Genomic DNA, 24,816 nt, shown 5'->3' with positions numbered 1-24,816 from the left:
GGATATTCAAAAGTACAACAAAATTAATAGGAATTCTTGATATCCAATTCGCAACAAGTCATAAACATATATATTTTATTTTTCTTTTCTTTTCTTTTTTTTTTTTTTTTGCAAATAAGCTCTAATTCTGTCCTAGTTTCATCAGTTAAACATTTAGGCATTAGCTATAAATTTTGAAAAATTGAAAGGTTAAGATTAAAATATAAAAAATTAATTGCCAGAGAAAAAGAATTAAGATTCAAATTAAAATTTTTGTTGAAGGGAAATATTCAAATTAATTAATACCTATTTAAATTGTTAACAAATATTACTTAGAATATTATCCTAGGGCCAGAAAAGCAAGAACATTTACGGCGGCGGTACGTTAGAGCCCTTGAACTTCAAATTCAAAAATCACAGTGGCAGTTTACGTTAATACGAACCAATCCAGGCCCACTTTTTATAGTCCCGGTAGTTGAATATTGAAAGAAACCCTCCTATAACAATACCATACCATATCATTCCTTCTCATTCGATCCACGTTCAATAAAAATCCAAAAGCCCTTCCCTCCCTCGTTCTCCAGGCACTTCTTTCAAACCAATCAAGCAAAGCAAATCTCTCTTTTTATTTTGTCTTTTGTTTGATTGGATTTTGATTCGATAAACGACCATGTCGTTGAGGCCAAGTGCTAGGACGGAGGTGCGGAGGAATAAGTACAAGGTGGCGGTGGATGCCGATGAAGGGAGGAGGAGGAGAGAAGATAACATGGTAGAGATCCGGAAGAATAAGAGAGAAGAGAACTTGCAGAAGAAGCGACGTGAAGGACTCCAGGCTCAGCAGCAACAGCAACAGCAACTCACCTCGTCATTCACCAATTCCGCTAACGATAAGAAGGTTTTTCTAATTTTACTTTCTTTAACTTTTTGTATTTGTTTCATTTTTCTTTTAACTGCTCATTTTGGATCTCTATTTTAGCTAGATTGATTTATTTTTTATCAATTTTATCAGTTTGATAATAAACGAGGAGTGGATATTAGTTACTTGAAACTTGAAAATTTGTGCTGACATTTGTTATTGAACTGTTTGGAAGGCTTAAAAGAGATTTAACACTGTGAATTCTGGTGTTGAGTAGGAAAAAGGGACTTGATATTGTGTTTGCTAAGGAGAAGTGACGAGTCCGGTTGTGGATGTGTGAATCTTTTGGATTAATATGAAGTGGTCTTCTTGGATTATGATTCGATGAATTTAAGTTTATAGATGTATTAATTAATACTGAGATTTGATTATGGAGTTGGAACTTAAGACTTACAAGTCGCGGGGGTCTTCGCTTTAATATTTGATCTGGAAATTTCTTAGCACTTTGCGGGAAATTATACCTTGCCAATACTGTTGCTTTGGAATAAAAGAAGTTTATTATCTACCCTTTGATTCTCGTGGTTTGTTTTTAAACTTAGATGCTTGATTTCTTTTTTCTTTTGAATTTGCGGAAATGATGTTCTTATTACTGTGATTGCAGTTAGAAAGTCTTCCAGTAATGGTTGCAGGTGTCTGGTCTGAAGAACAGAATTCACAGCTTGAGGCAACAACTCATTTCCGAAAGCTGCTCTCTATAGGTTGATTTTGGTTTTTGTTTTTATTGTCTCTGCTGTTGTAATATTTTGAGTTGAATACTTGATGGATATAGTTTCTTACTTGGAATCTTCTATACAGAGCGCAGTCCTCCAATCAATGAAGTTGTGCAAGCTGGTGTTGTTCCTCGTTTCATTGAGTTCCTTGCAAGGGATGATTTTCCACAGCTTCAGGTTTGAACTTTGCCATCTTCTTTTGCTATGGATCATTATGATTATAATTATGAATCCATATTTCTTAGCAATTTTTTTTTTTATTGTTTCATCATTGTTAGTTTGAGGCGGCATGGGCTCTCACAAATATTGCTTCTGGAACATCAGAGAATACCAGGGTCGTAATTGATCATGGGGCCGTCCCAATATTTGTTAAGCTTTTAAGTTCGCCAACTGATGATGTTAGGGAACAGGTAAATGACCTCAATTTTGTTTGTTTTTTGATTTACTGTTGCCTTAAGGTTTGAATATTCAAACTGTATTCTATGGCTGCAATCCAAATTTCATATTGAATGCCTTGTACCACCCTTCACTTTTTTGTCTTGAATTATAGGCTGTTTGGGCATTAGGAAATATTGCTGGTGACTCACCAAAATGTCGGGATCTTGTCCTTGGTCATGGGGCCTTGATGCCATTGCTCGCACAGTTCAATGAACATGCAAAGCTTTCTATGTTGAGAAATGCAACGTGGACTTTATCTAACTTCTGCAGGGGCAAGCCACAACCTTTATTTGAGCAGGTTTGACTCTCAAGATTGGTTATTGGTAGGAGGTGTGATATTTCCCCTTTTATATAATGGTTCTTACTAACATATGTACTGTTCATATTCAATGAGCAGACAAAGCCTGCCCTCCCAGCTCTTGAGCGTCTTATACATTCAAACGATGAGGAAGTTTTGACAGATGCATGCTGGGCACTTTCGTATCTCTCAGATGGAACCAATGACAAAATTCAAGCTGTTATTGAGGCAGGGGTCTGCCCCAGGCTTGTTGAACTTTTACTGTAAGTAATGTTTTGATTTTTGGCTTTTCTTATATTTTTAGATGAAAATTTTAACCTTTATGTAGCTGCAAAAGCTGAAGTGGTTTGTACTTGTTCTTTTGCTAGCCATCCATCTCCAACAGTGCTCATACCTGCTCTACGTACAATTGGAAATATTGTCACTGGTGACGACATGCAGACTCAGGTATAATTTTCCCACGCTGCCCTGTCCTTGCCCTGTCCCTATTTCTTGATATACACCTCTTGTTTCCTTGCCATCTTGTTTTAGTAATTTCTTGTTATCATTCTGTTGATTGGATGAAGGGCATCAATCCGTCATTATGTTTTGTAGGTTTTCCTTTCTCTATTTTAAAATGGTCTCATATTTAAATAACAATTGCATAATCTGAAAGTGTACAATGTTTTATGGGTCTATATCTACATTATAATTTTAGAATCACCAAATGGAATGACTATTTTGGCTAGTTGGACATGATATATGTATGTATATATTTCTTATGGTTGGGTGTGTGGGAGTAGATGGGTGTGGATGTGTTTCAGGCAACAACTAGGGATATTCTTACTGTACCATATGCGATATACTTTGAAGGTCAGATAAACTCTCTAGTGTTCTTTATCTAAGATTAGTATTGAGACCATGTGAAACCTGCAACTTGAGTGCAGCTGTAAGAAAAGTAATATTTGTGTCAAATATTATTATCTGTGGCTAAAATTTCACTAGTGCATGATATGCATAATGTATGTTCAGTGTGGGATATTTGAAAATTTTACATGGCTTCTAGTGCTATTATGATCCTTCTGAGTTCTGGAAAAATGAGCTGATGCATCATCTTACTCCTGATCTCAGTGTATAATAAACCATCAAGCTCTTCCGTGCCTTTTGAATCTCCTGACACATAATTATAAGAAGAGCATCAAGAAGGAAGCATGCTGGACAATCTCAAACATCACAGCTGGAAATGTAAATCAAATACAGGTGAGTGGGTCTCTTCCATTATGTCACAGCGTCTTAGGCTTCCCTGCACATTCCATTGCATTGTTTCATAATAGTTCATTGTCTCATATCTCTGGATTATTCATATGCTGCGGTATATTCTGAGGCTAGTGGTACTCCTGGCGATTTTCAGCTTTAATGGTTATGTTTATTGCCTATTTGAAATGAATTGTATTTTGAATCTATGCAGGCCATAATTGATGCTGGTATTATCGGTCCGCTTGTTCAACTGCTCCAGATTGCTGAATTTGAGATAAAAAAAGAGGCTGCATGGGCAATTTCAAATGCTACTTCTGGTGGCTCACATGAACAAATCAAGTATATATTCACTTCCATAATCGATCTTTTTATTTGCTCAGCAAGTTTTGATCCATGCATGTCACTAAAAGATTATGTTTTATTTATGCATTGTAGGTTCTTGGTGAGCCAAGGGTGTATTAAGCCATTGTGTGATCTCCTGATTTGTCCTGACCCAAGGATTGTAACAGTTTGCTTGGAAGGGCTTGAGAACATTTTAAAGGTTGGTGAAGCTGAAAAAAATTTGGGCAACAGTGGAGAAACAAATCTGTATGCCCAATTGATTGATGACGCAGAGGGGTTAGAAAAGATTGAAAACCTTCAGAGTCATGACAACCATGACATATATGAAAAAGCAGTGAAGATTCTTGAGACTTATTGGCTGGAGGAGGATGAGGATGAGACACTACCTTCTGGTGATGCTTCCCAATCTGGATTTCACTTTGGAGGCAATGAAGTTCCCGTTCCTTCCGGTGGATTTAAATTTGGTTAAGGTATGCAAACTTAATTCCCATGAATGCTCTTCAGATACTAATCTTGTTCAAAATGTGACTGTGCCAACCCTTCTGGCTAGTAGGTGACTAGGTGTCTTCTTCCCTGAGAGTGTGCAAACATACGAGTTAATGGTGATGAGAAGCCAGCCCCTCTCCCCCCCCCCCCCCCCCCTCCTTTCCTGTTTTTTTTGGGTGGGTTTGGACAGAGCATATGAGCCTATTCACTCCTATTATTGTTTTTAATAAAGTTTTAAACCATGAAAATGGGAAGGATTAATTTGCACTTAAATGCCATCTCTGTTTTATACTTTCAGCATATAAGGTCGCTGGTGGAATGAAGCTGAGAGTCCAGGTTCCTGTTTTCGTTGGGCGGTGAAGGCACTTGCCCTTGGGTCCTGTTTTGGTCCGGTTTCTAGAATGCCATTGAATAAAGCAGGCGTGTGGATTCAAGAATTGCATTAAATGGTAAAAACTTATCACTGATAATTAGCGTTGCTGGTGGAAACTACACAAACATAGTCCATTGCTTTCATTTTTCTGTCAGTTTTTGTTCATTTTTTATTGTTCTAGATTTTTTTTTTTTTTCCATTTAATTCCAAGGATGGACATGTAATCTGCGTGCATTTTCCTGGTTTATGAATACGAGTTAGAGCAATTAAATATAGAAAAAGGCTACATATGTTAAATATTCTGCTTCCAGAGACAATCGGGTTCTCGAGATTTTGTCCTTTGTAGCATTTGTTAGTTTGGAGGATCAAATTTTTTGATCGGTTGATTATTAATGTCAAAAATGCAATTATTAGTCTGCTCTTTTGGATGGAACCTCTTATGCTCTGATAAATGATTATTATCGCTGTTATTTCTCTTGTTGACTTCTCATTTTCTTTTTTATGTCTATTAAGTCCTGTCAATTTCTCATTATCCTAATAATCCTGATAAGATTTCATCATCCTCTGCTGAGCTGTTGTGGGGACCATAAAAATCGGCTTCATGTTACCTAAAAAAAAAAAAGGTTCGCATTATATTTACAAAAATATCTACAGCTTCGTTTACTCTTAGTTGCTGTCGACAGATTAAAATTATAATTACATCAGGTAAGAAATTCTGGAAGGGGAAAGACTGGAAACTTCAAATTCAATCAAATCTTGGTTTTGCTGAGTTGTAGTTTAATACAAATTTAAGCAAAGAATCGATCAGAGGCAAACTTTTTTCCAAATCAAAAAAATAAAATAAAATAAAAAGTATGTACTACGGTCCCGCAGGGAATTATTGAAGTTACACGTTTCGAGACCTTGTGGTTGATTTTACGTTGATTAGAGAGATGAGGCATTGCCAATTTGCCATGACGATCCAAAGCTACATTGTCCTTGTTAACCGTTACGACGAAAACACCCCTAAACTGCACAGGACACTCAATCGTCAATACTAGAGCGAACGAGGAGGGTATTTCAGTAATATCTTCAATACTCGAAATGCCTGTTGTACTGTAGAACAGTAGAAGTATCCACCGTCAGTACAAGAAGAAAGAACTCGGAAGTAGCACAGAAGCCGCCATCAGACAAGGTTACAACTGTAGTACTCGTGACTAGGGTTCTTTTTTTTGTCCCTATCTCTTCCTCCATAATTCATTTGCGGTATTTTTATACTTTTGAGAGTATCAATCAACTGTTTACTCGGAAATAGGGCATATTTCATCAATGCTTCTATCTCTTTCTCTCTTTTATTTTTGACACTATTTCTAAAATCTGAAAATAACAGACATGAAAAGCCAACTATCTTCAAGCGATGACGATGAAGTTGACGCGTACCCATCATCACCTTTGGTGACGAGTTGTTGGTGGAGATCAGCTGCTAAGTTTGAAGAATGTGCAAGGCTTAAGCATGGCTTTCCAAATATTTCAAGTCTGACTCCAAGACTTAGACTTTTTAGGGAGCTTGAAAGATTAGCTTTAATTGCACATGAAGGACTTAATGAGCTACGTTACAAATTACAAATCTATCGGTCCGGTGATTATTGGGTACCTACTGGAGGATTAAAGAAAGAAGAAATGGATATTCCTCCGATTGTTACAATTCTTTTGGTGGGTTTCTCTTCTTCTGGAAAGAGCTCACTTGTTAACCTAATGTACAGTGTTCTTGGTCGAACCGGACTCGTTCTTTTCGCTCAAACAAAGTCAGGTAATTAAAGCGCACATTTCTTTAATTTCTATGTTTTAAAAATTAAATTTGAAATATAATTTCACAGTTCTGAAAATAATTTTTTTTAACATGATTTCAGGAAGTGGTAAAAAGAACTATACGACAATGTTCATGGAAGAGCACAATGTATTAAGATCAATAAAAAGTGGGTTTTGCGTTTATGATTCAAGAGGGTTTAATTATGACAAAGTAGGAGAGGCTTTAGAAGAATTGTCAAGTTGGATGAGTGATGGAGTGCACCATAACCAGCTATGCTTGAGATCAGGAGATCATAATGTTTTGCTAAAAGATATTGATGCAGAACAATTATCTTCTAGAAATTCTTCAAAGTTTATACAGAGAAGAGTAAATTGTGCAATGGTGGTGGTTAACGTAGCTGAAGTTTATAAAGCTCTAAAAGCTGGTGATTCCAAGCCTTTAGAGGCTACAAAAGAACTCTTTTGCTCCTCTGCTTTGAGAAACTGCAGTAAGCTCTCTCTAATTTGACTCTCAAGTACTTTCTTTAGTTATTTTTTTAATATTTCTTACACTTAATTTGACGTATAATACATTTGTGATTGCAGATGAGAATCCCATCTTGATCTTGACACACGGCGACTTATTAACAAGTGAGGAGAGAATTGAAGGCAGGCTAAAGATATGTGAAAGTTTAGGCATATCAGAGACAAATGGGATATACGATGTCGTTTGCCTTACAGAATATGGATTTTTAGCAGAAGAATCTGACCCTGTTAGTGCTTACAATGTAGCTGAAGCAGTATATAGGGCATTGCTCATTTCTGACAGGGAACACTTGCCAAAGAAAACTTTGCAAGACTGGACGCTCTTCATATTATCATGGCTAATGTCTCTCATGGCTATTTTTTTCGCTTTTCTTGCTCAAATTTGCTCTGCACTTGGACATAGCAACAAGCTGAAGCGTTAAAATTTAAAGAGAAGGAGATTAGGAAATACATACATATATATTTTCTGTATATTATATTGTTATGTGTTGTTTAGCTTATAATGACAATTTTAGTTAGGCTAACTGAATATCTGTTTAATCTCAAATTAGTTTAGTTTTATAATCTATATATTAGCTAGGGTTTTCAGATTCTTATCCTCCAAATGATATTTTATTGATTTTGCTGATATATGATCAGAATTGGTTATTAATGCTCATATGGGTTCAAGATTTTATTAACATTTGCATATCAGAAGGAACAGAAAACAAGTATTTAAAATTAATTTGCCTTCAATTTGAATTTAAATGAAGTTGAAAAACACCATTTTTTTAGTTTTATATGTGGAACTGAGTAAAATAGTTACAGACATGATTTCCTGTAGTCGAGGAGGATACAGCTTTCAGCCATAACCAACATCCACTTTTTGAACTACGATCTGCAAAAGGCTTTTCTTTTCTAATTAATATTAATTAAGGTCATGGCTCCATTATTCAACGTGCTTTGGGAGACCAGACATGATGGTGGAATTATTTTTCAAAAAGAAAATAAAGTACAAAAACCAAAGAATAATTAAAGCACCAATGTTTAAAAAATAATAAGTGGCAGCAAGAAGGTTTGGCTATGGGATGCTGTTGCTGTCTGTGGAGGTTGAAGACAAAAGAGATAAAGACATGGATAGGTGTCTGTGTTTATGGACCAGAATCTATGGGCCGGGTTTTTGTCTCTTCCTCTATCGTGTTATGTTTTTAACATTTTAGTTACTGCCCTTACTTTTTCATCTTACTCCCCTGTCGTCTCTGTTTAGAAAATTCAGAAATGTAAAACGACAAACATCACAACTTCTCAAGATTCTTCTCCTTTCTACTATCACTATCATTAACGCCCAGCGCTCTTACCCTCCAAAGCCATTTCTGGCAGCGATTTTCAACATGAGCACCAATTAGTGAAAGTAAAGACCAATCTTTGTTTGATAAAGCTAATGCCCTCAAAATATTGTAACGTAGCTCTCCGAAATCAAAATTTTATTTATTTAAAATGGTTAAGTCCCTTTTATTCGGACCAACTTGCATTGGCTATAGATTATTAATTTATTATAGCACACAAGTATCCGGTGTATCATATAAACTAGCATGCAACAGGATCAGATGAGGTAGGAAAAGAGGGTATTTTGGTCAAACTAAATAAAATTAATAATAGAATTAGGGTTTTTGCGCCGCAGCACCAGAATCAAAATTGAGCACAGACAGTACCGACCTACTTACGTATTTAGTGAGCCAAATGTTTATACTATCAACTAAAACCTTACCCTTTTTCCTATTCCCCTGTTTTTCTCTGTTTCCTCCTCTGCTCTTACAAATTAAGTGACACTATCTATTCACCGTCGCTGAAACCCTTTTACTCCTCTCTTAGAACTTCTATATGCAATATTTTCCCTGCGATTAGTTATTCTCATCTTCTAATTTGTTCTTAGCTTATGTGCATGGTAATTGCTGTGTCCAACACTTGAGCACTTGTAATCTTGGAAAGTTCTGCCTCTCCACTCTCTAATAATGAGGATTATTGATTTGAACAAGAATGTAATAATCTTATCCTTATTGAACAGACTTCTTCTTTTATTTTCTTTTCTTGTTTTAATTAATTAATTGATCATACCATGTATTGATGTACGTCTTTCTTCATGTTCTTAAACAGGATCAAGAAACAGAGGAAACACTTAATAACACTCCTTCAAGCAATTGTAGTGAGTTAAAGAAAAGCTGCACAGATTGTCACACCACAAGAACACCTTGCTGGAGAGTAGGTCCAGCTGGTCCTAAGGTTTGTATCATTTTTCAGTAAACATTTATGATCTTATTTATCCTTTTTTTTTTTTTTTTTTTTTTTTGGCATATATGTTTCAATGCTATGTACTTACTCTGATTTACTGAACCTTGTTTGTAGACTTTGTGCAATGCCTGTGGAATCAGATACAGAAAGAAGAGGAGGGATCTTTTCGGTTTGGACAAAGGAGGAAAAGATAAGAGTAAAAAGAAGATTGCTAAAAGTAGTAGAAGTAAGCTAGGAGTTCCATTGATGATTTCTGGAAGAGAGATGTTATTGCAGGAACAATGGAAAAGAAAGCTGGGAGAAGAAGAACAAGCTGCCTTTCTGTTGATGGCTTTATCTTATGGCTGTGTCTCTGCTTAGAACAAAACTATTGTAGCCAAAAAAAAAAAAGAAAAAAAAAAAGGGATGAGAATTGTAAAACTAGAAGAAGACGATGTTATCAATCAAGAAAAGAGAATACATAAAATTATTTTTCTTTAATTTTCACGTAGTAGTAATATATTGTGTTGGCTTTTGGATGCATAATATTTCATGTTTCTTCAATTTGTGTTCGACTATACATCCAAACATTTTCAGCAGAACATAATATATTTTCCTTTGTGTTAATATTCATAAGTGTAATACTATCTCAAAACTGATGCATTTCTATTATTTTCATTTTATTTTTTAATACTTCAATTGATCTAATTTTAGTTTTAACAACTTTTGTGTCCCCTCTTCTTTTAATTAATAGTTTGAATTTAACTTTTTTTCTCCAAAACCATTTTTTTTCCCTTTTTCACACACTAAAAGAAAGATTAAGATTTTCTAATTACTAATTTTATTGATAAAGTTAATTTGTTTTTCATTTAATAGAATTGTATTCAAATGCGAAATGTGTGAAGTATGAATGTGATTTTTTTTTTTTTTTTTTTTTTTGGTAATAATGTGAAAGTGAAATTTTTACCTTGCCGAAGCTGTAAACTGATAAATTAAATGAAATCAAATCGATTTTTTTTTTTTGGGGGTATGATAAGGAGGTATAATTTCCTTAATCCATAGAGCATATAAATTTGTCTGTGATTTATTACTTAAATTACTACCTTGCTAGTCAAATCAAACCGATTTAAAGCAAATTTAATTTTCGTTTGGTTTCTCCTTTAAAATCAAGTTTTGACTTGACTTTTGATTAATGATGATGCCCCTTAGACAATTTAAGTAAGTATACTACTAGAAGCAGGAAGTAACTTCTCCTTCTATCCAGATGTCTCTCTCCACAAGCAACACGAACACAACACAAAAGTACTGTTGCCACGTCAATAAAACTAAGACACGTGTCCTGACGAAACATCTCCACTTCTCTAGAATGTCCTCTCTCTCTCTCTCTCTCTCTCTCTAGTCTTCCCTTCCCCTTCATATCTTCTTTCTCCTTTACCTCGTCTGATTCGGAAATTGTTCATTGAAAGATTTCATCAAGAAAAGAAAAAAATGGAGCAATCAAGATTAGCTACAACCGCAACAAGACTGTATAGGATCCTATTTTTAGCACAGAATCAAGCTCGGCAACGAGGATTCGCCGCCTCTTCCACTGGTCGTGTAGCTGACCCTGATATTTTCTCCACGGAACGTGATCGTGAATTGAAACCCACCGTTCCCTCCGGAGAACCCGAAGTAACAAGACAGACTCACTATTTTTACTTACTAAAATTTAAGTACAATGTTAAATTTTCGTTGTTTATAATATTGAATAATTGATATATATGGAATTGGCAGGAAACAAGAGATCACTACGAGCCTGAAACAGCCAAGCGAGGAACGGAAGCTGAAGCAGAAACAGAACACAGGACCAGTAAAGAAACTGAACCACTGGCGCAGTCGAAACTGCCATATGCTTCTTCTCCTAGGCTGGAAAGCATTGGAGTGAATCATCCTCTAGATCCCTATGTTCAACAAAAACGGGAAAACTCGACGGTGACTGCGGAAGAAATAAGCTGCGCTGGTCTAGATGGTACGCCTTTGCCGGAAGATAAGGAAACGCAAGGAGAAGAAGATGAAAATGAATACTACAGACATCACAAGGCGTCCCCGTTGTCGGAGATTAAGATGGCGGATACTAGGACACCAATAAGAAGGGCAACTGATAGCACAGCCGATGCTGGCTTGGGCAGAGACGTAATTGGATGGTTGCCGGAGCAGCTTGACACGGCTGAAGAGGCGCTGGAAAGAGCTCGTAGGATATGGATGGAGAATGCTATGCGTGGCGATCCTGATTCACCACATGGACGGATTTTGAGAGAGCTTCGTGGAGAATGGTTTTAAGTTCTGACAGGAGATATAATTATAAAAAAAATCAGTATGTTTGGTGTAATTCCTTTTGTTTCTTACAGCAATCTTTTAGACTTCTACGTTTGAATAATGAAGCCCACATGTAAAAGTTCCAAAGATGGCCAATTGTGGTATAGTAATGTAATAGAGACCGAAATTTTAACTCAAGAATTGATAATACTTGGAACACTACCAAATCCAATTTTTGAGCACATGCAGAAGGATCCAATTACAGACAAAACTTTCATTTTTAACAGAATGAGGATGCAAAACGACATTTTAAAATGTCGGCAATTTAGTTTGGCAGAATCCAAGTAGAGTTTCTTCACTACAAAGTGATATAAGACGGAATTCTTAAATACTAAAACGACAATGGTCAATTTTATATCAAGTAACACGGTTACTTCGCCATTTGGCATGCATCAGTTGAACACCGGCTCTAGCTCTTAATCATCAATCTTTTCCCTTTTGGCCAACACTGAAAATTCATTTCACATGCAAAATTTTGTTATTGAAATTTTAATTTCCGGCCTCTTTTAATACAAAAATAAATAAATAAATAAATATGAATGTTTGCGAAAATAATTTTTACTACTGATCTTCTCATTAGTATAATTTTTTGGACCAGATGATACTGATAGGCTAACGAAGGTGCGTGAAAGTGTGAAACTCATTATTAAAATGGGATAAGGACCACTATTTTTGTAAATTTTATTTTGTTTGTATTTTTTATATTGTGATAATTGTTCATGAAAATGGTGCGGTCACCAATACACACACCATATGTACCCATATTTGGCTCTTCGCTCTTTCTCCATCATATAATAGTAACACTAAACCTACACTTCTCTTTATCTCCAATCCTTATATCCTCTGCCCAAAAATTTAATGGCAATCGCCATGAAAATTCTGCTCATTCTAAGTCTACTCTTAGCATGTACTTTCTCATTTACAAAGTCAACTACCACAGTATCGGCAGTGTACAAAGACCAAATGCCATGCACAATGTGCTATTTATGCGACAACCCATGTCAGCCTCTCGCATCACCACCACCGCCACCCATCCCTGAATGTCCTCCACCACCTTCTCCTCCTCCACCACCTCTTCCTGAATGTCCACCGCCGCCGCCCATCCCTGAATGTCCTCCACCACCTTCCCCTCCTCCACCAGCTCTTCCTGAATGTCCACCACCGCCAGCTCCGGTCCATCACTGCTCAGAATGCCCGCCCAATGCAATTCCCATTCCATCTGGGCCTCCAGCTCCTATAAAGCCTGGATATGAACCTCCAGCGGGTGGTGAGTTTTACGCTCCTCCAGGTTCAGGTTATGGAACAAATCCAACGCCTTACTTTCCGAATTATATGCCTCCGCAGCCATCTTCCGCGACTGACTATGTCCATTTGAAATTGATGCCGATGATTATAGCTGTTTTGGTTTCCTTTACAGCTCTATGCTGCTTCTAAATATTACTGTATTATTAATATTTATATATATACACATATATGTGTGTGACTCTTGAGCTAATAGGAATTCGCAGAATAAAATATATGATTCATTTGAGTAGATCGACCTAGAAATTCTGGTGATAAATGTTGCATGGTATGTTCCTCCTAATTTTATTTTACCAATTAATAATGGAATTGTATTTACTCTCAGATTTAATACTTAATTAATAGTAGTTCTTAATTATTATTTTTATATGTAATTTTTCTTATATTAATAATAACAAAAATTAATATTCGGATGATTTATTTATATCTGCCTTGTACTACTTTAATTTAATAAAATCATACAGCCATTACTTAGCTAAACTTTCTTAATCCGATTTACTAATTTAATTTTGAACTCAGCCAACCCACTCAGCATATATACGAGAATTAGGAAAGAGGACTCAAGCAGGATTCTTAATTAAAATGGTTAATAATTTTTTTTTTTTTTTTTTGAGAAAAGGTTTAATAATTGTTTTAGATTGTAGGTAGAATGCTAAAAATGCTAAAAATAGAAAGTAAAGAATCAAATTCTTCTTAGCAAAAGAACAAAATAAAATATTGTATATAGTTGCATGTATTTTTAATTTTTTCTAAAATTAAAGGAACCAATATATATATATATATATGTGTGTGTGTGTGTGTGTGTGTGTGTGTTTATTTCTTACTTGTACATGAAAATATTTTAAATGAAAAAGAAAGGAGATATCAGGATAAGAAATTTAACCTTCAATATTACAAGACTCATATTTTGGGTTTTTAGCCCAATAAGAATGGCCTGGCCCATTAGTTACGAGGTAACTTGACTGCTGAATGAGCAAAGCGACTGCTATCTTCGTCTACAAGTTTCATCTAGAACAATGGTTTTTAATTTTTAAATTTTTTTTTCATCTTCTTTGATAATGGTGACGTAGAAGACAAAACATGGGATAGTCCAATCACCAATGCACATGGGCCCACTGCTTCCCTATTACTAAAATCATCATTTGTCCTCTTCTCTCTGCTCTCCACTGGTTTCACCTTTCCCATACTCCCTCTCCGAAATTTTGATCAAACAGTTCCTTCTCCTCCGTCAATTCATAATTCCAAATGGGAAACTCAGAAACCCTATTCTCAGTTTTCATTCTCTTTCTTGTCAACTTCTCATTAACCGCATCAACAATAACACCAACCTCGTCCAAAGACCAAATATCATGCACAATGTGCTCCGCCTGTGACAATCCATGTCAACCCCTACCACCGCCGCCACCTCCTCCAGTCTCTGAATGCCCGCCACCTCCTTCACCACCACCACCAGCTGTTGTCTCTGACTGTCCGCCGCCACCTGTAACGCCTAGTTCAGGTACATATTACTACTCCCCGCCCCCGCCGCCATCAGAGCCTACCTACATTTACTCATCTCCGCCTCCACCTGAGAATAGTGGCGATTCTGGCGAATTTTATCCGCCACCAAACTACGGGAACTATGCAGCTCCACCGCCGCCAAACCCAATACTTCCTTATTTTCCGTTTTATTATTATAATCCTCCGCCATCTTCTTTTGCTTCTCAATCTGCCCGCTTGGAGATGCATTTTCCAATTGCGCTTTCCATTTTTCTTTTTGTTTCTTTTATATTCTCCTACTGAAAATGATTACAAATAATAACTGTTTAAGTCTTTTGGTTGTGTAGAAAATAAAATTTTTTTGTTAGAGTTTATGATATAGGAAAGATATAGAGGAGAAGAAATAAAGCTTGAAGATGATCAAAGAAATATCTCTTCAAAGCCACTCATATTGTAATGTTTTCTCTTGATTCTTGATGTATTCTTCATTGTCATGATTTGTCAAATTCATACAAAATTTTATAACATTTTCCGTTCCGATCATTGTTAGCAGATTAATTAGTTATCTTTCCTACTTCAAGCCTCTCAGTTGTTTAACAATTAATGCAATTGTCACCATCAGTTAACGTTGTTAACGTTATTAGTTGGAAATGATTGGAACTTTGTTTAAAAAATGGATAAAGTCAGAAAAAGGAGAGAGAGAGAATAGCTTTTCCAGCTTGCTTTAAGGAGTAAAAAGGCCAAGAGAAGCTTCTAATAGGGAAAAGTCGGTGGAGGAAAGGAAAGATTAGGCGAATTCAGCGCCTCTGTAGTCCACTACAGATCATGGCATGTGCTTTTTTATTAGTAAAGGAAGGTAATGTCTACTTGGAGATATGAAAATTATGCTCTTGCACATGACTAATCGCTTTGGGTTGCTCTTTTCCTATATTTTATTTGCTTTCTCCAAATTGTGAAAAGAGAAAATTAAAAGTCAACATTATAATACTGGGATATGGGTACATGGAAGAACATGCTTACGGCCAAGATACACACAAAAATTACTATAGATATATACATTTTCATTTCATTATTGAAATTAATAGCTAAAAATGAATGTTTGTCTTATAATATTAAAAAAAATTACCAGATTTTTTAATCATCAGTGTATCTTCTTTTTTTTTTTAGATATGTAATTATATTTTAATTGATTAAATTCATGGGGTTTGCAAATAATTTCGATATTTAATAATTTTATACATAATTTCCATATTTATTCTCTTCATGTATTGTGTGCATATGTATAGTGGATACCGCCCACTTCAGTTTGGGCTCTTGGGCTTTCGCCCATCAACATTCATATTGGGCCGGCAGCCTTCACGTCATTTTGGCCAATCACGAAACGTCAGCGTCTATCTCTCACGTTCTATATTCAGTTATTCACCACTGTTATTTCTACTCTCCGCGCCTAAACAAAATTTGAAATTGAAAAAGAAAATCTCTTACTCATTCCAATACAAAATATTTCACTTTCCTCTTCGTCCTTCTCTTGATCTTTCACCTTTCTCTGTGTCTCTCACCAAAAAAATGGCGAAAGGAACAGTTGCTACTGCTACGAAGAAGAAGGATAACAAAAAGACCACCAACTCCCCCCCTGTTCTCCACCACCCTCCTTACTTTGAGGTATTCTTCGTTTCCAATTTTCTCTTTTCAAATAATCAAAGTTTTTAATTTATTTTTCTTTTAACAATTACAGATGATAAGTGAAGCTATATTGGCGTTGAAAGAGAGAAACGGATCAAGTCAGCCTGCAATCGCAAAGTTGATAGAAGAAAAGTACCAAACTGTTTTGCCTTCAAATTTCAAGAAACTGCTTTCGGTACAACTAAAGAAGTTCGTAAAATCTGAAAGACTCGTTAGGATCAAACATTCCTACAAAATTTCTTCCACTGAGAAGCTAAAGTTGGCCATCAAAGAAACCTCCACTACCCAGAAATCAAAATCTGACGCCAAGAAGAAGCCTTCACTGGCTCCTAAAGAAAAGAATGCAAAAAAGATTAATATTCCAGAGAAGGGATCCAAGACTAAAAGACTTGGTCAGGTTAAGACCCCTGAGGTTCTCAAGAAGCCCAAGAAAGATGGAAAGACTGAAAAGATGAAGAGACTGAGTCAGGTGAAAACACCTGAAGTGCTTAAGAAGAAACAGAATCCAAAGGCTAGAAGGTGATGTTTGATGGATCGGTGGATATTAGGTTGGTTCTTTTTGGTTCTTGGCCTGGGTTAAGTTTTTCCTTTTTCTTTTTAATGCAAAGACCTTTTTTATGCTGTTCTTAATTAAAATGTGGTAATTGACAATTCTATCTTTAAAATACAAATATAATCTAATTAATTGATGATCTTTCTTTTTTTTTTTCTAAAAAAAAAAAATATTAATTTTATATTTTGGAGTCAAACAAGTTATACATTGATTAGTCATTTTTAATTTGAAAGTTACCAAATTATCATTTTAATTTAACTATGTAAAGAGCCAAAATATGAATAAAATGTTGTCAAAATTTAAATAAATGCCAGAAAATATGGTTGGAAGAAAATAGGATATAGAAATTATGGGGGGTTTCGATGTCTCAATCTAGTGATATTGATGGTGTTTCATTCATGGCTTGAAGTGTTTAGGCTACCCTTTTCAAGTTGGAAGTTTGCAAAAAATGGGAAAAAAAAAAGTGCAATTAATACCATCTAAAAATTGGGTAGTTGGTACAAAGAGATGAATGTGACAAATCTAAAACACTTTCACATATTTTGTTTTTGTCTGGATTTTTTGAGTGGGAAAGCAATTTGCCAAGCACAAATAATAGTAATAGGTACCTAGGATTCCCCTCCTTTTTCTGCAATATTTAAGCTTCATTATTATCATTTGACTTCAGCAACATCAAGAGGTTCTATGTTTATTTCATAGTAATTAGCCGGCCTGTGTTTTCTTTATAAAAATAAAATAAAATAAAATCCAGAATTTGATAATTTTTACTTTGTGTTAGCCAAACAAAATCAGTTTGTGTTAACAAAGTGTGGTTTCATTGGTTTTTTACTTATAAAAATAATATAGTAGGTCTCGAGTTCAAATTCTATCAAACACAAATTTTCACCTATTTAATTATAAAAGAGTGACTTCTCTATTACGTAGTCTGTAATATTATTTTACATTATTTAAATAGTTTGTTCGATCAAACTTCATTTAAAAGGCAATGAAAATGATAAGTGGAGACAAATTAATGTATCTCTAATTCCATTTTCGGCCATATGAGATTAGATTTCCAATTAAGTAGAAAAAGGTCAAGAAAGTTGCACCCTTTTCTTATATTTTGATGCATGCAAGGTGATCAAATTAGGCGTGAGTCCTATTATTTTTCCTATATCAAACACTACTCCTGCATGTCTACCCATTTTATAGAATTTGGTAATAAGCCAAACAAGGTTTCCTTTTCCTACTCTCATTCTCCTCTATTAAATATTTTTTTTATCAAATTCTAACAAATTTCTCCACATTAATTTTTTTTTATTAAAAAAGGTAACATAGTAAATTAAAAGCATATAAAAAAGGAATGGGTATGATATTATAATTCAAGAATTCAGAGGCCATTTCAAGTTTGAGAACGCGAGAATTAACCCTTTAGACGATATATTAAGGTATTTTGATATTTTTTTCTTTGTTTTTAACGATTAAAATTATTTTAATTTAATATAGACAAAAAAAAATTTATATAGTGGAATAAGTTTATAAATATTAAATAATATATACATAAAATTTATTGAAACAATATCTTGCTTTTACATACATTAAAATTGCTTGCTTGGCTGGCCAACGGAATGCAGGAAACCAATATCTTGTTAGTAGTATACCATTTTTTTCAAATGTCGAGCAGATCATGTGTCTCGATCACACAGACGTGCTAATCCCATCTTAAGAATGAGTAATGGTTAACCTCCACTAATCACAGTCGTTAATTTAGGGAAAGATAAAATCCGACGGTCAATGTACATTGTATCTGGCACGTGCCATGTAGAAAGGCATGCAATACCATTAAAGAATGCAAGTAGGTAGCAAATAGCCAATCTCATTTATGAATGCCGCTCTCTCTGTTCCGTCCCATTAATAAATAAATTATAGCTCACCTCCATCCCTCCCATGCCATCTATTTATCTTAGAGTAATCTACTTATATATTATATAAATTAAAAATATACTACAGGTATTGATTTAGCTTATCATGCCTCATTTATTTTCTTTCATCTAAGACCCAATTTATCAATTCTCATCTACCCGCCTCGATTCCTCTTCTTCTCTTGAAAACAAGCCAAACCACCAGTAGATCCATGGAGGGTGTTTCTACCGCTATGTACACTAAGGTCAGACGCTATTGGAGGAGGAGAGGCTACGAGAGGTTAAATGAATCGACCCGGAGACGACAGAACACGGTGGAGTTGGGTTCAACCCTCCAGAAAAAGAGGAGGGTATGGCGGATCAAGATCAAACCTAAGCTTAAAATCTTTAAAATGTCTTCTCCTAGAAAGTTCTTCGTTTGGCTTCGCGACGCTTACGTTAAGATGATGATGGGATTTGCTAACTCGCGCGTGATTGGAGCTGGATACGGTGGCGGAGCAGGGGATGGCCTTGCTACTTTTGGAAAACGGCCAGTCAAAGAGTATGATGAGAGGATGATCATTGAGATCTACAAGTCGTTAATGATGGCGCAGGGTCAGTTGGTGGCCCGCGAAGCACCCAGGTTTGGCTCCGTGCCTAGACTTCCTGCTATAGTAGAATCATAATTAGTGTTGTTAATTACAGTATATTTATGAGCAAATAAATTGGGGTCAAAAATTGCCGCAAGGAATTAATGTTCTGTTTTTTTTTTTTTTTCTTTTTCAACATTCAGTTCTCAAATAGAATTGTAATTCTAGCAAGCAATTAGAATCTTCATCTTGGCAGTAAGCAGCTTTTAAGATTTTTCAAATAAAAAAAAAAAAAAATCCTCAGATAGAATCATATAGACTGGGTCCATTCCATAAAACCACTGTTTGATTTCTGATTTCTGATCATCCCATTTGGGAGGATGAAGTTTCAACTTTCAACAGATGCTAAGCTGATGGATTTGAAATTCTAATTTTTGTTGCGAAAAAAAAAGAAGAAAGAAATTAATAGTAATTAATTAGTTATGGGGTCAAATCAAGAGAAAATGTTAAGAGGAATATGCTAAGCATGTGTATTTTCATAGCTTCTGCCGTTGGTTTAGCTTACAATTAACCGCTCTAGTTCTAAATAAGTCTTCTTAGAAGTGAAAAAGAGAACATGCGTGCTTCGTGCTTCAGCTGAACAAATTTATTACCATTTATTATACAATGCTATCAAGTTGGCAGGTAAGGTAAGGTCTACACGTGCTGCCCTTCCTAGCTCGTCGGGTCGGTGTGTTGGTATATATATATATATATATATTGTTTATTTACATTAATCTCTGTACCGATTTTCTACTTGTCATGTTAATATTTAATTATTTGAATTTACCGTTTAATTTAAAATTTAATTTTTACTGAAATAATTATTGAAGATTTAATATTGATTAATAAAAGTTTAAAGATTTAACGAGGAAAATTCGATAAATTTTGAGAGTTAAAATGTGAGAATGGAATGAAACTACTGTTGTGTTGATTGTAAAGAAATGATATGTGATTTATATTATTGGATTTTTCTTGTTATATAGTATTAATATTTAATACTTATTACTTAAGTTTAGTCAGCACATCAGATTTGACTCATCAACCTATTTTTCACTCTAAATTCTACTTTCTTGCGACACACACACTCAGAAATATGCTTGAAGAAGATTTAGATTCTTTCTTTGTCGTTTTTCACAGCAATTATAATTTATACCCATCCCCTGTTTTAAATTTTTTATTCTTTAAAACCAAGATTGTCAATATCAAATTTAGCTGATCTAATAGAATTATTAGGTGATATACTGATAATTAATTTGTAAAATAGAGAACTCCGAGTGCCTTCTGAGCACCGTCTCTCCAAAATCTTGGTCGTTTGGTCTATGAGCAGTCATCACTTCTTCAACTTTATTATTTATATACCCACCAAAATTACCCAACTGTTCAGTCATAATTGAATTTGACAAAATTTAACTACGAAAGCATCATCTTTTTTTTTTTTTTTTTTATTTTTTTTTGACCCAAAACAGTTTCAACCATTGACCTTATGCAAAGGGTAATAAAGGAATATGTATTGTCCATTCATTCCCTGAATGGAAATCTCAAATTCCTCTCATCATCATATTAGGAAGTTGATAGGAACTTCTGTGTAGAACAAGAAGTGAGGGCTGACCTATCCATTGTCCAGTAGAGGTGGTCAGCAGCGGATGACAACGATGCAGTACTTATCCAAGAAAGTCGCAATTTGGTGACCATATCCATTTAAATAAGGCCTGACCTAAATGAGGGCCCATATTTATCGCAGTTCACTTTAGGGCTTGGCTTTTGAATCCAATTCCGAACCCACCATTGTAGAAAAATGTCCAATGGGCCTGTTATTTTAAGCAATAATCCGATCCCTCTAGCCTTTGAATTAGCAAATTTGTTCTAGCGTGTTATTTTTAAACCAAAAATTCAGTTTTTTTACGTCTTATTGTTTTTGCTCTCTAAGAATTATTTTTTAATGCCTTTTGATTTGTTAAAATTTGGACAAAATATTAAATTTTTTTTAAACCTTTTTTATTTTGTTCACGCTTATTTTAGTATGATTTTTGGATAGTTTCCTTATTTTACAGGCATTTACATTCAATAATAATAGTTACATTATTAACATTAAAAATTGATACTAATTTTAAGAATAACCATAAAAAATAAATATAATTCGATTTTTCAATTAAAAGTTGATTCTCAGACTCACTCTAATTTAAATTATTTTATTAGTTTAAAATATCATTAGGCTTTCAATTCAAAATGTATTTTCCTTCCATAAAATTAAAAACTTTTAGAGGGTTTCATATTAGCAACGAAACAAGCATGAAGCTTTTAATTTACTATTTTGCTCTACATTGTGTAGGTGTCAATTGTTTGAAGTCCCAAATATATATGTATGTTACACACTAAGATATAGTCTACTTAAAAGTGCATATACGACCTGATAATAAATTCAATTTTAACCCCTTCTCCAATAGTCAAATATATATATGTATATACGTGTGTGTGTGTGTGTGTGTGTGTGTGTGTGTGTGTGTGTGTGTGTGTGTGTGTGTGTGTGTTAATATTTATACATACATGGTAATGGGAGGTTATACATACACATGTAGCAAATAATCGCGTTGGTTGAAGGAGGCTGTTAGGTTGTTGTTAGGGAAGCTTAATATATATAAAAATAATAATTATAATAAGCGATAATGACTGTTAGCAAATAAAATATTGATAATATAAATTAATTATAATGAAAAAAGTTATTCAGTCAATTTTATAACTTTAGAACTTTCTTTGGCCATTAAGCACAGGAGTATATGCTATTCTTTTCTAGACTGGCTTTCCAAGTCTTCCCATTCTTTCCGTGGATATGATGCACATGTCTAACCAATATAAAAGGATTAACTTTTATTTATATTATATATTATATAATGAAAAACCATAAGTATAAACTAAAAAATATATACATATATATGGTCTATTTAAACAAAATAAATAAATAAAAATAAATTGTTTAAAATATGCTTCAACTGTTAATGGACTGTAGCTTAGTCGATTCAGGTAGGAGTAAAGTCCACATCAGTACATGAGTTGAAGAAGAAATCTGAAAATTGATATCTAAGAAAGCCGAGGGTGAAGCCCATCAAGTATACGTTAGATTTAACCAAATACGTCACTTGCATATATACAACAGCTACGTGTTTCTACCTTCAACAAACCTGTTTGTTCCAGAAATTAGAAAGCAAAACCAATATAATCTTCCATTTTTAATTTCTTTCTCACTAGTATATTATGAATTACATATTGAAAATATTAAATTAAATTATTACTTATTTTTAGTTGATTGATTATGATGATGGGATTTTCAATTCTATTATCCTATTCTTTATTGCAGTTTATTATGTTTCAGTGATATAAATTTCAATCTAACCTATATATAAACAGATTTTGGTGAAATGAGTAAAATTGCAGGTTATTAGAAATAAGAAAAAAAAAATGTAAAACATAATTGTTTGATCGATTGTTCTTCCAATCGAGAAGGAAGAAGTCAATGGTATGTAGGTAAGGCATAAAACTGACCACCCAACGGCTAAACGGTAAACAAGTAGAGAAAAGGATTTGGTTTTGAAAATTGAGCTCTTCTTTGCTAGTCAATCTTTAAACCACTCTCTAGGTGCTACCGGCTGCCCCAATTAACGTCTATAATCTGACGCCGACCGGCCGCCGCTACTTGAACCCCAAATCAATAAGTTACTCATTTCATTATATATTTATTTATAAAAAAATGTTTATATCGTAAATTCAAATAATGTTATTTCATTTTTGTTTGATAATTTCTCAAAAAGATAAAAAAAAGGTCGTTATCCAATCAACCGTCATCCGCATATAACATTTTCAATTGTCTGAAAAGAAGTACAATGATTTTCCACTTCCTTGGTATGTAATGGCATCTGAGAGAGTCGAATGTCCGCCATGGTTCATTCAGGCTTTTGTGACGAATTGCAACCGTCGGATAAAGTCATTGATGTGATAATAGAGTCACCGACCTCTCTGTGAGGTAATGCAGTACATTTTCATTTTTGGTCACTTTTCTCATCATGACAATCTGAGAATTCTAACCTGCGTTCCATATATTTCACCTTGATAATTTGAAATTTTTAATAAAAAAAATTAAAATTCCATTCATCTGGAAAAAGATAATACGACTGAACACTGTAAATACTTAAATACTTACAAATTTTTAGGGGAAAAAAAAAAAAAGTTCAAATATGAACGAATGTAGTTGATAATAATGAATACACAATAGTTGATGGGTTCATATCCAACATGAATGCACAAATCGAATTGAAGCACTTATATTTTTTCAGAAATACCTGATAGATAACGAAAGTCAAGTCAGGGGAATTTAGTTGAAGGCGCGGCGCCTTTCTAAAACTTTTCCTGAAATGTAAACTAAACTCTGTTTTTGATATGGACAGAATGTCAACGTGATGGAGCATACTTGGATCCTTCAATGGAGGTCGGATCGGATCCGATCCATAAATGGGAGGGTGGAAGCCAGGCTGTGGGAAGTGTACGGACTGGTAAAGAAAATGTTATCACCGAGGAACACGCTTCACAAGGTCTAATAATTATGTAATGCATAGCCATAGCTGTGATGATCAGAACTTGCTGATGCACCGTACGCCTGCACTCCGTAAATGGGACATGACACAATTGGTAAAGATGAAGCCACGTGTTACCCACTTATTGGTTTGACTTAAACAGCTGGTCTACACTACCTTCTCATTCAGTCGCTCCTGATGTTTTCTGACGAGTTTACAGTTTACCCTGGATTTTCTCTGCTCCTTTTCGCCTTTTCCGTCTCGATTATTGTACAATTTTAGATTTTTACATTAACGTAAAATGACAAAGAGTACTAGCGTGGGGTCCAAAAGATTCTGCGGGACCCGACCCGACTAGTAGAATGACAAACATGTATGTCTACCAAGGAAAGACGTCCATGATACATAATTTATTTTATCATTTTGATGCGCTTAAAATAGTCCAAACAGCAGGGTGCAGGGATGGGATGAGGGAACATGCATTGCTGATTCGCTGCGTCAATGATTTTGGTCACGGTTTTAATTGGCAGGGTATCATTCACATGGTTTCACCTGTTAAAGAGCTGGCTACGTTTCTTTATTTCTTTTCTTTTTTTTTTTCTTAATTACTTGAAAAGTTTGTGATTAAGTATAATCCAAAGTGAAATCTTCTTTGAACGTTTCGTTTGCCAGTTCTGATCTGCAAGTGGGATTACTGCAAGTTAACGTTTTATGCAAAAGGGGCAAGTTGCCTCTTTATATATATATATATATACACTTTCAATTTTATAAGCTCTTTCTCTCTATATATAAATTAAAGAATATATAACATTATTTTCTTGGCTAAATGATATATGTGATGATATGTAAAAACGAATATACTCTCTCGCCTTCACATGTATATTTGTGAAAATTGTCAAAATATAAAAAGAACGCTAGTAGTTCATAGCTTTTTTTTTTTTTTTTTTTACCTCTACAGGATCATTTTATTTATTTATGTATTGCAAATTAACAATGACTGCTAAATGGGAAACTAGTAAGAAGAGCAATAGA

At 34.6% G+C, this 24,816-nt stretch overlaps 8 protein-coding genes across 9 annotated transcripts; all 8 read left to right on the top strand.

The window, feature by feature from the left end:
* The first annotated feature begins 489 nt into the window (after positions 1 to 489).
* Positions 490 to 5,252, top strand: LOC105642588 (importin subunit alpha). Of its 2 annotated transcripts, none has more exons than XM_012227461.3 (11): positions 490 to 874; positions 1,497 to 1,593; positions 1,691 to 1,782; positions 1,884 to 2,015; positions 2,156 to 2,341; positions 2,441 to 2,604; positions 2,710 to 2,788; positions 3,452 to 3,580; positions 3,789 to 3,916; positions 4,013 to 4,389; positions 4,704 to 5,252. In XM_012227461.3, the coding sequence occupies exons 1-10, from the start codon at positions 650 to 652 to the stop codon at positions 4,386 to 4,388; spliced, it is 1,608 nt and encodes a 535-aa protein (XP_012082851.1). In that variant the 5' UTR covers positions 490 to 649; the 3' UTR covers position 4,389; positions 4,704 to 5,252. The 2 variants fall into 2 exon arrangements, with proteins under 2 accessions (XP_012082851.1, XP_037496197.1); XM_037640269.2 differs by lacking the exon at positions 4,704 to 5,252 and adding an exon at positions 4,473 to 4,605.
* A 773-nt stretch (positions 5,253 to 6,025) lies between these two features.
* Positions 6,026 to 7,681, top strand: LOC105642587 (uncharacterized). Its single transcript, XM_012227459.4, has 3 exons — positions 6,026 to 6,567; positions 6,668 to 7,054; positions 7,152 to 7,681. The coding sequence occupies exons 1-3, from the start codon at positions 6,150 to 6,152 to the stop codon at positions 7,511 to 7,513; spliced, it is 1,167 nt and encodes a 388-aa protein (XP_012082849.1). The 5' UTR covers positions 6,026 to 6,149; the 3' UTR covers positions 7,514 to 7,681.
* Positions 7,682 to 8,704: 1,023 nt separating this feature from the next.
* Positions 8,705 to 9,902, top strand: LOC105642586 (GATA transcription factor 15). Its single transcript, XM_012227457.4, has 3 exons — positions 8,705 to 9,109; positions 9,225 to 9,350; positions 9,474 to 9,902. Exons 1-3 carry the CDS (start codon positions 9,083 to 9,085, stop codon positions 9,717 to 9,719), a joined length of 399 nt encoding a protein of 132 aa, XP_012082847.1. The 5' UTR covers positions 8,705 to 9,082; the 3' UTR covers positions 9,720 to 9,902.
* Positions 9,903 to 10,703: 801 nt separating this feature from the next.
* Positions 10,704 to 11,834, top strand: LOC105642585 (GATA transcription factor-like protein). The gene is made up of 2 exons (XM_012227456.4): positions 10,704 to 11,009; positions 11,112 to 11,834. The coding sequence occupies exons 1-2, from the start codon at positions 10,827 to 10,829 to the stop codon at positions 11,655 to 11,657; spliced, it is 729 nt and encodes a 242-aa protein (XP_012082846.1). The 5' UTR covers positions 10,704 to 10,826; the 3' UTR covers positions 11,658 to 11,834.
* A 615-nt stretch (positions 11,835 to 12,449) lies between these two features.
* LOC149496484 (uncharacterized) lies at positions 12,450 to 13,362 on the top strand. The gene has a single exon (XM_089721611.1). It carries the CDS (start codon positions 12,552 to 12,554, stop codon positions 13,125 to 13,127), a length of 576 nt encoding a protein of 191 aa, XP_089577737.1. The 5' UTR covers positions 12,450 to 12,551; the 3' UTR covers positions 13,128 to 13,362.
* A 756-nt stretch (positions 13,363 to 14,118) lies between these two features.
* On the top strand, positions 14,119 to 15,017 carry LOC105643302 (uncharacterized). The gene has a single exon (XM_012228407.4). The coding sequence runs from the start codon at positions 14,241 to 14,243 to the stop codon at positions 14,775 to 14,777; it is 537 nt and encodes a 178-aa protein (XP_012083797.1). The 5' UTR covers positions 14,119 to 14,240; the 3' UTR covers positions 14,778 to 15,017.
* Positions 15,018 to 15,901: 884 nt separating this feature from the next.
* On the top strand, positions 15,902 to 16,851 carry LOC105642582 (histone H1). The gene is made up of 2 exons (XM_012227454.4): positions 15,902 to 16,136; positions 16,210 to 16,851. Exons 1-2 carry the CDS (start codon positions 16,041 to 16,043, stop codon positions 16,678 to 16,680), a joined length of 567 nt encoding a protein of 188 aa, XP_012082844.1. The 5' UTR covers positions 15,902 to 16,040; the 3' UTR covers positions 16,681 to 16,851.
* Positions 16,852 to 18,573: 1,722 nt separating this feature from the next.
* On the top strand, positions 18,574 to 19,439 carry LOC105642581 (uncharacterized). Its single transcript, XM_012227453.4, has one exon. It carries the CDS (start codon positions 18,824 to 18,826, stop codon positions 19,274 to 19,276), a length of 453 nt encoding a protein of 150 aa, XP_012082843.1. The 5' UTR covers positions 18,574 to 18,823; the 3' UTR covers positions 19,277 to 19,439.
* Positions 19,440 to 24,816: the final 5,377 nt, after the last annotated feature.

Source organism: Jatropha curcas, chromosome 5 (genome assembly GCF_041381405.1).
Source record: "Jatropha curcas cultivar XTBG-Jc1 chromosome 5, XTBG_Jcur_1.0, whole genome shotgun sequence".
NCBI classification, from domain to species: Eukaryota; Viridiplantae; Streptophyta; class Magnoliopsida; order Malpighiales; family Euphorbiaceae; genus Jatropha; species Jatropha curcas.
Note: the sequence above shows the minus strand (reverse complement) of the source record. Positions and strands in the feature narration are given on the sequence as shown.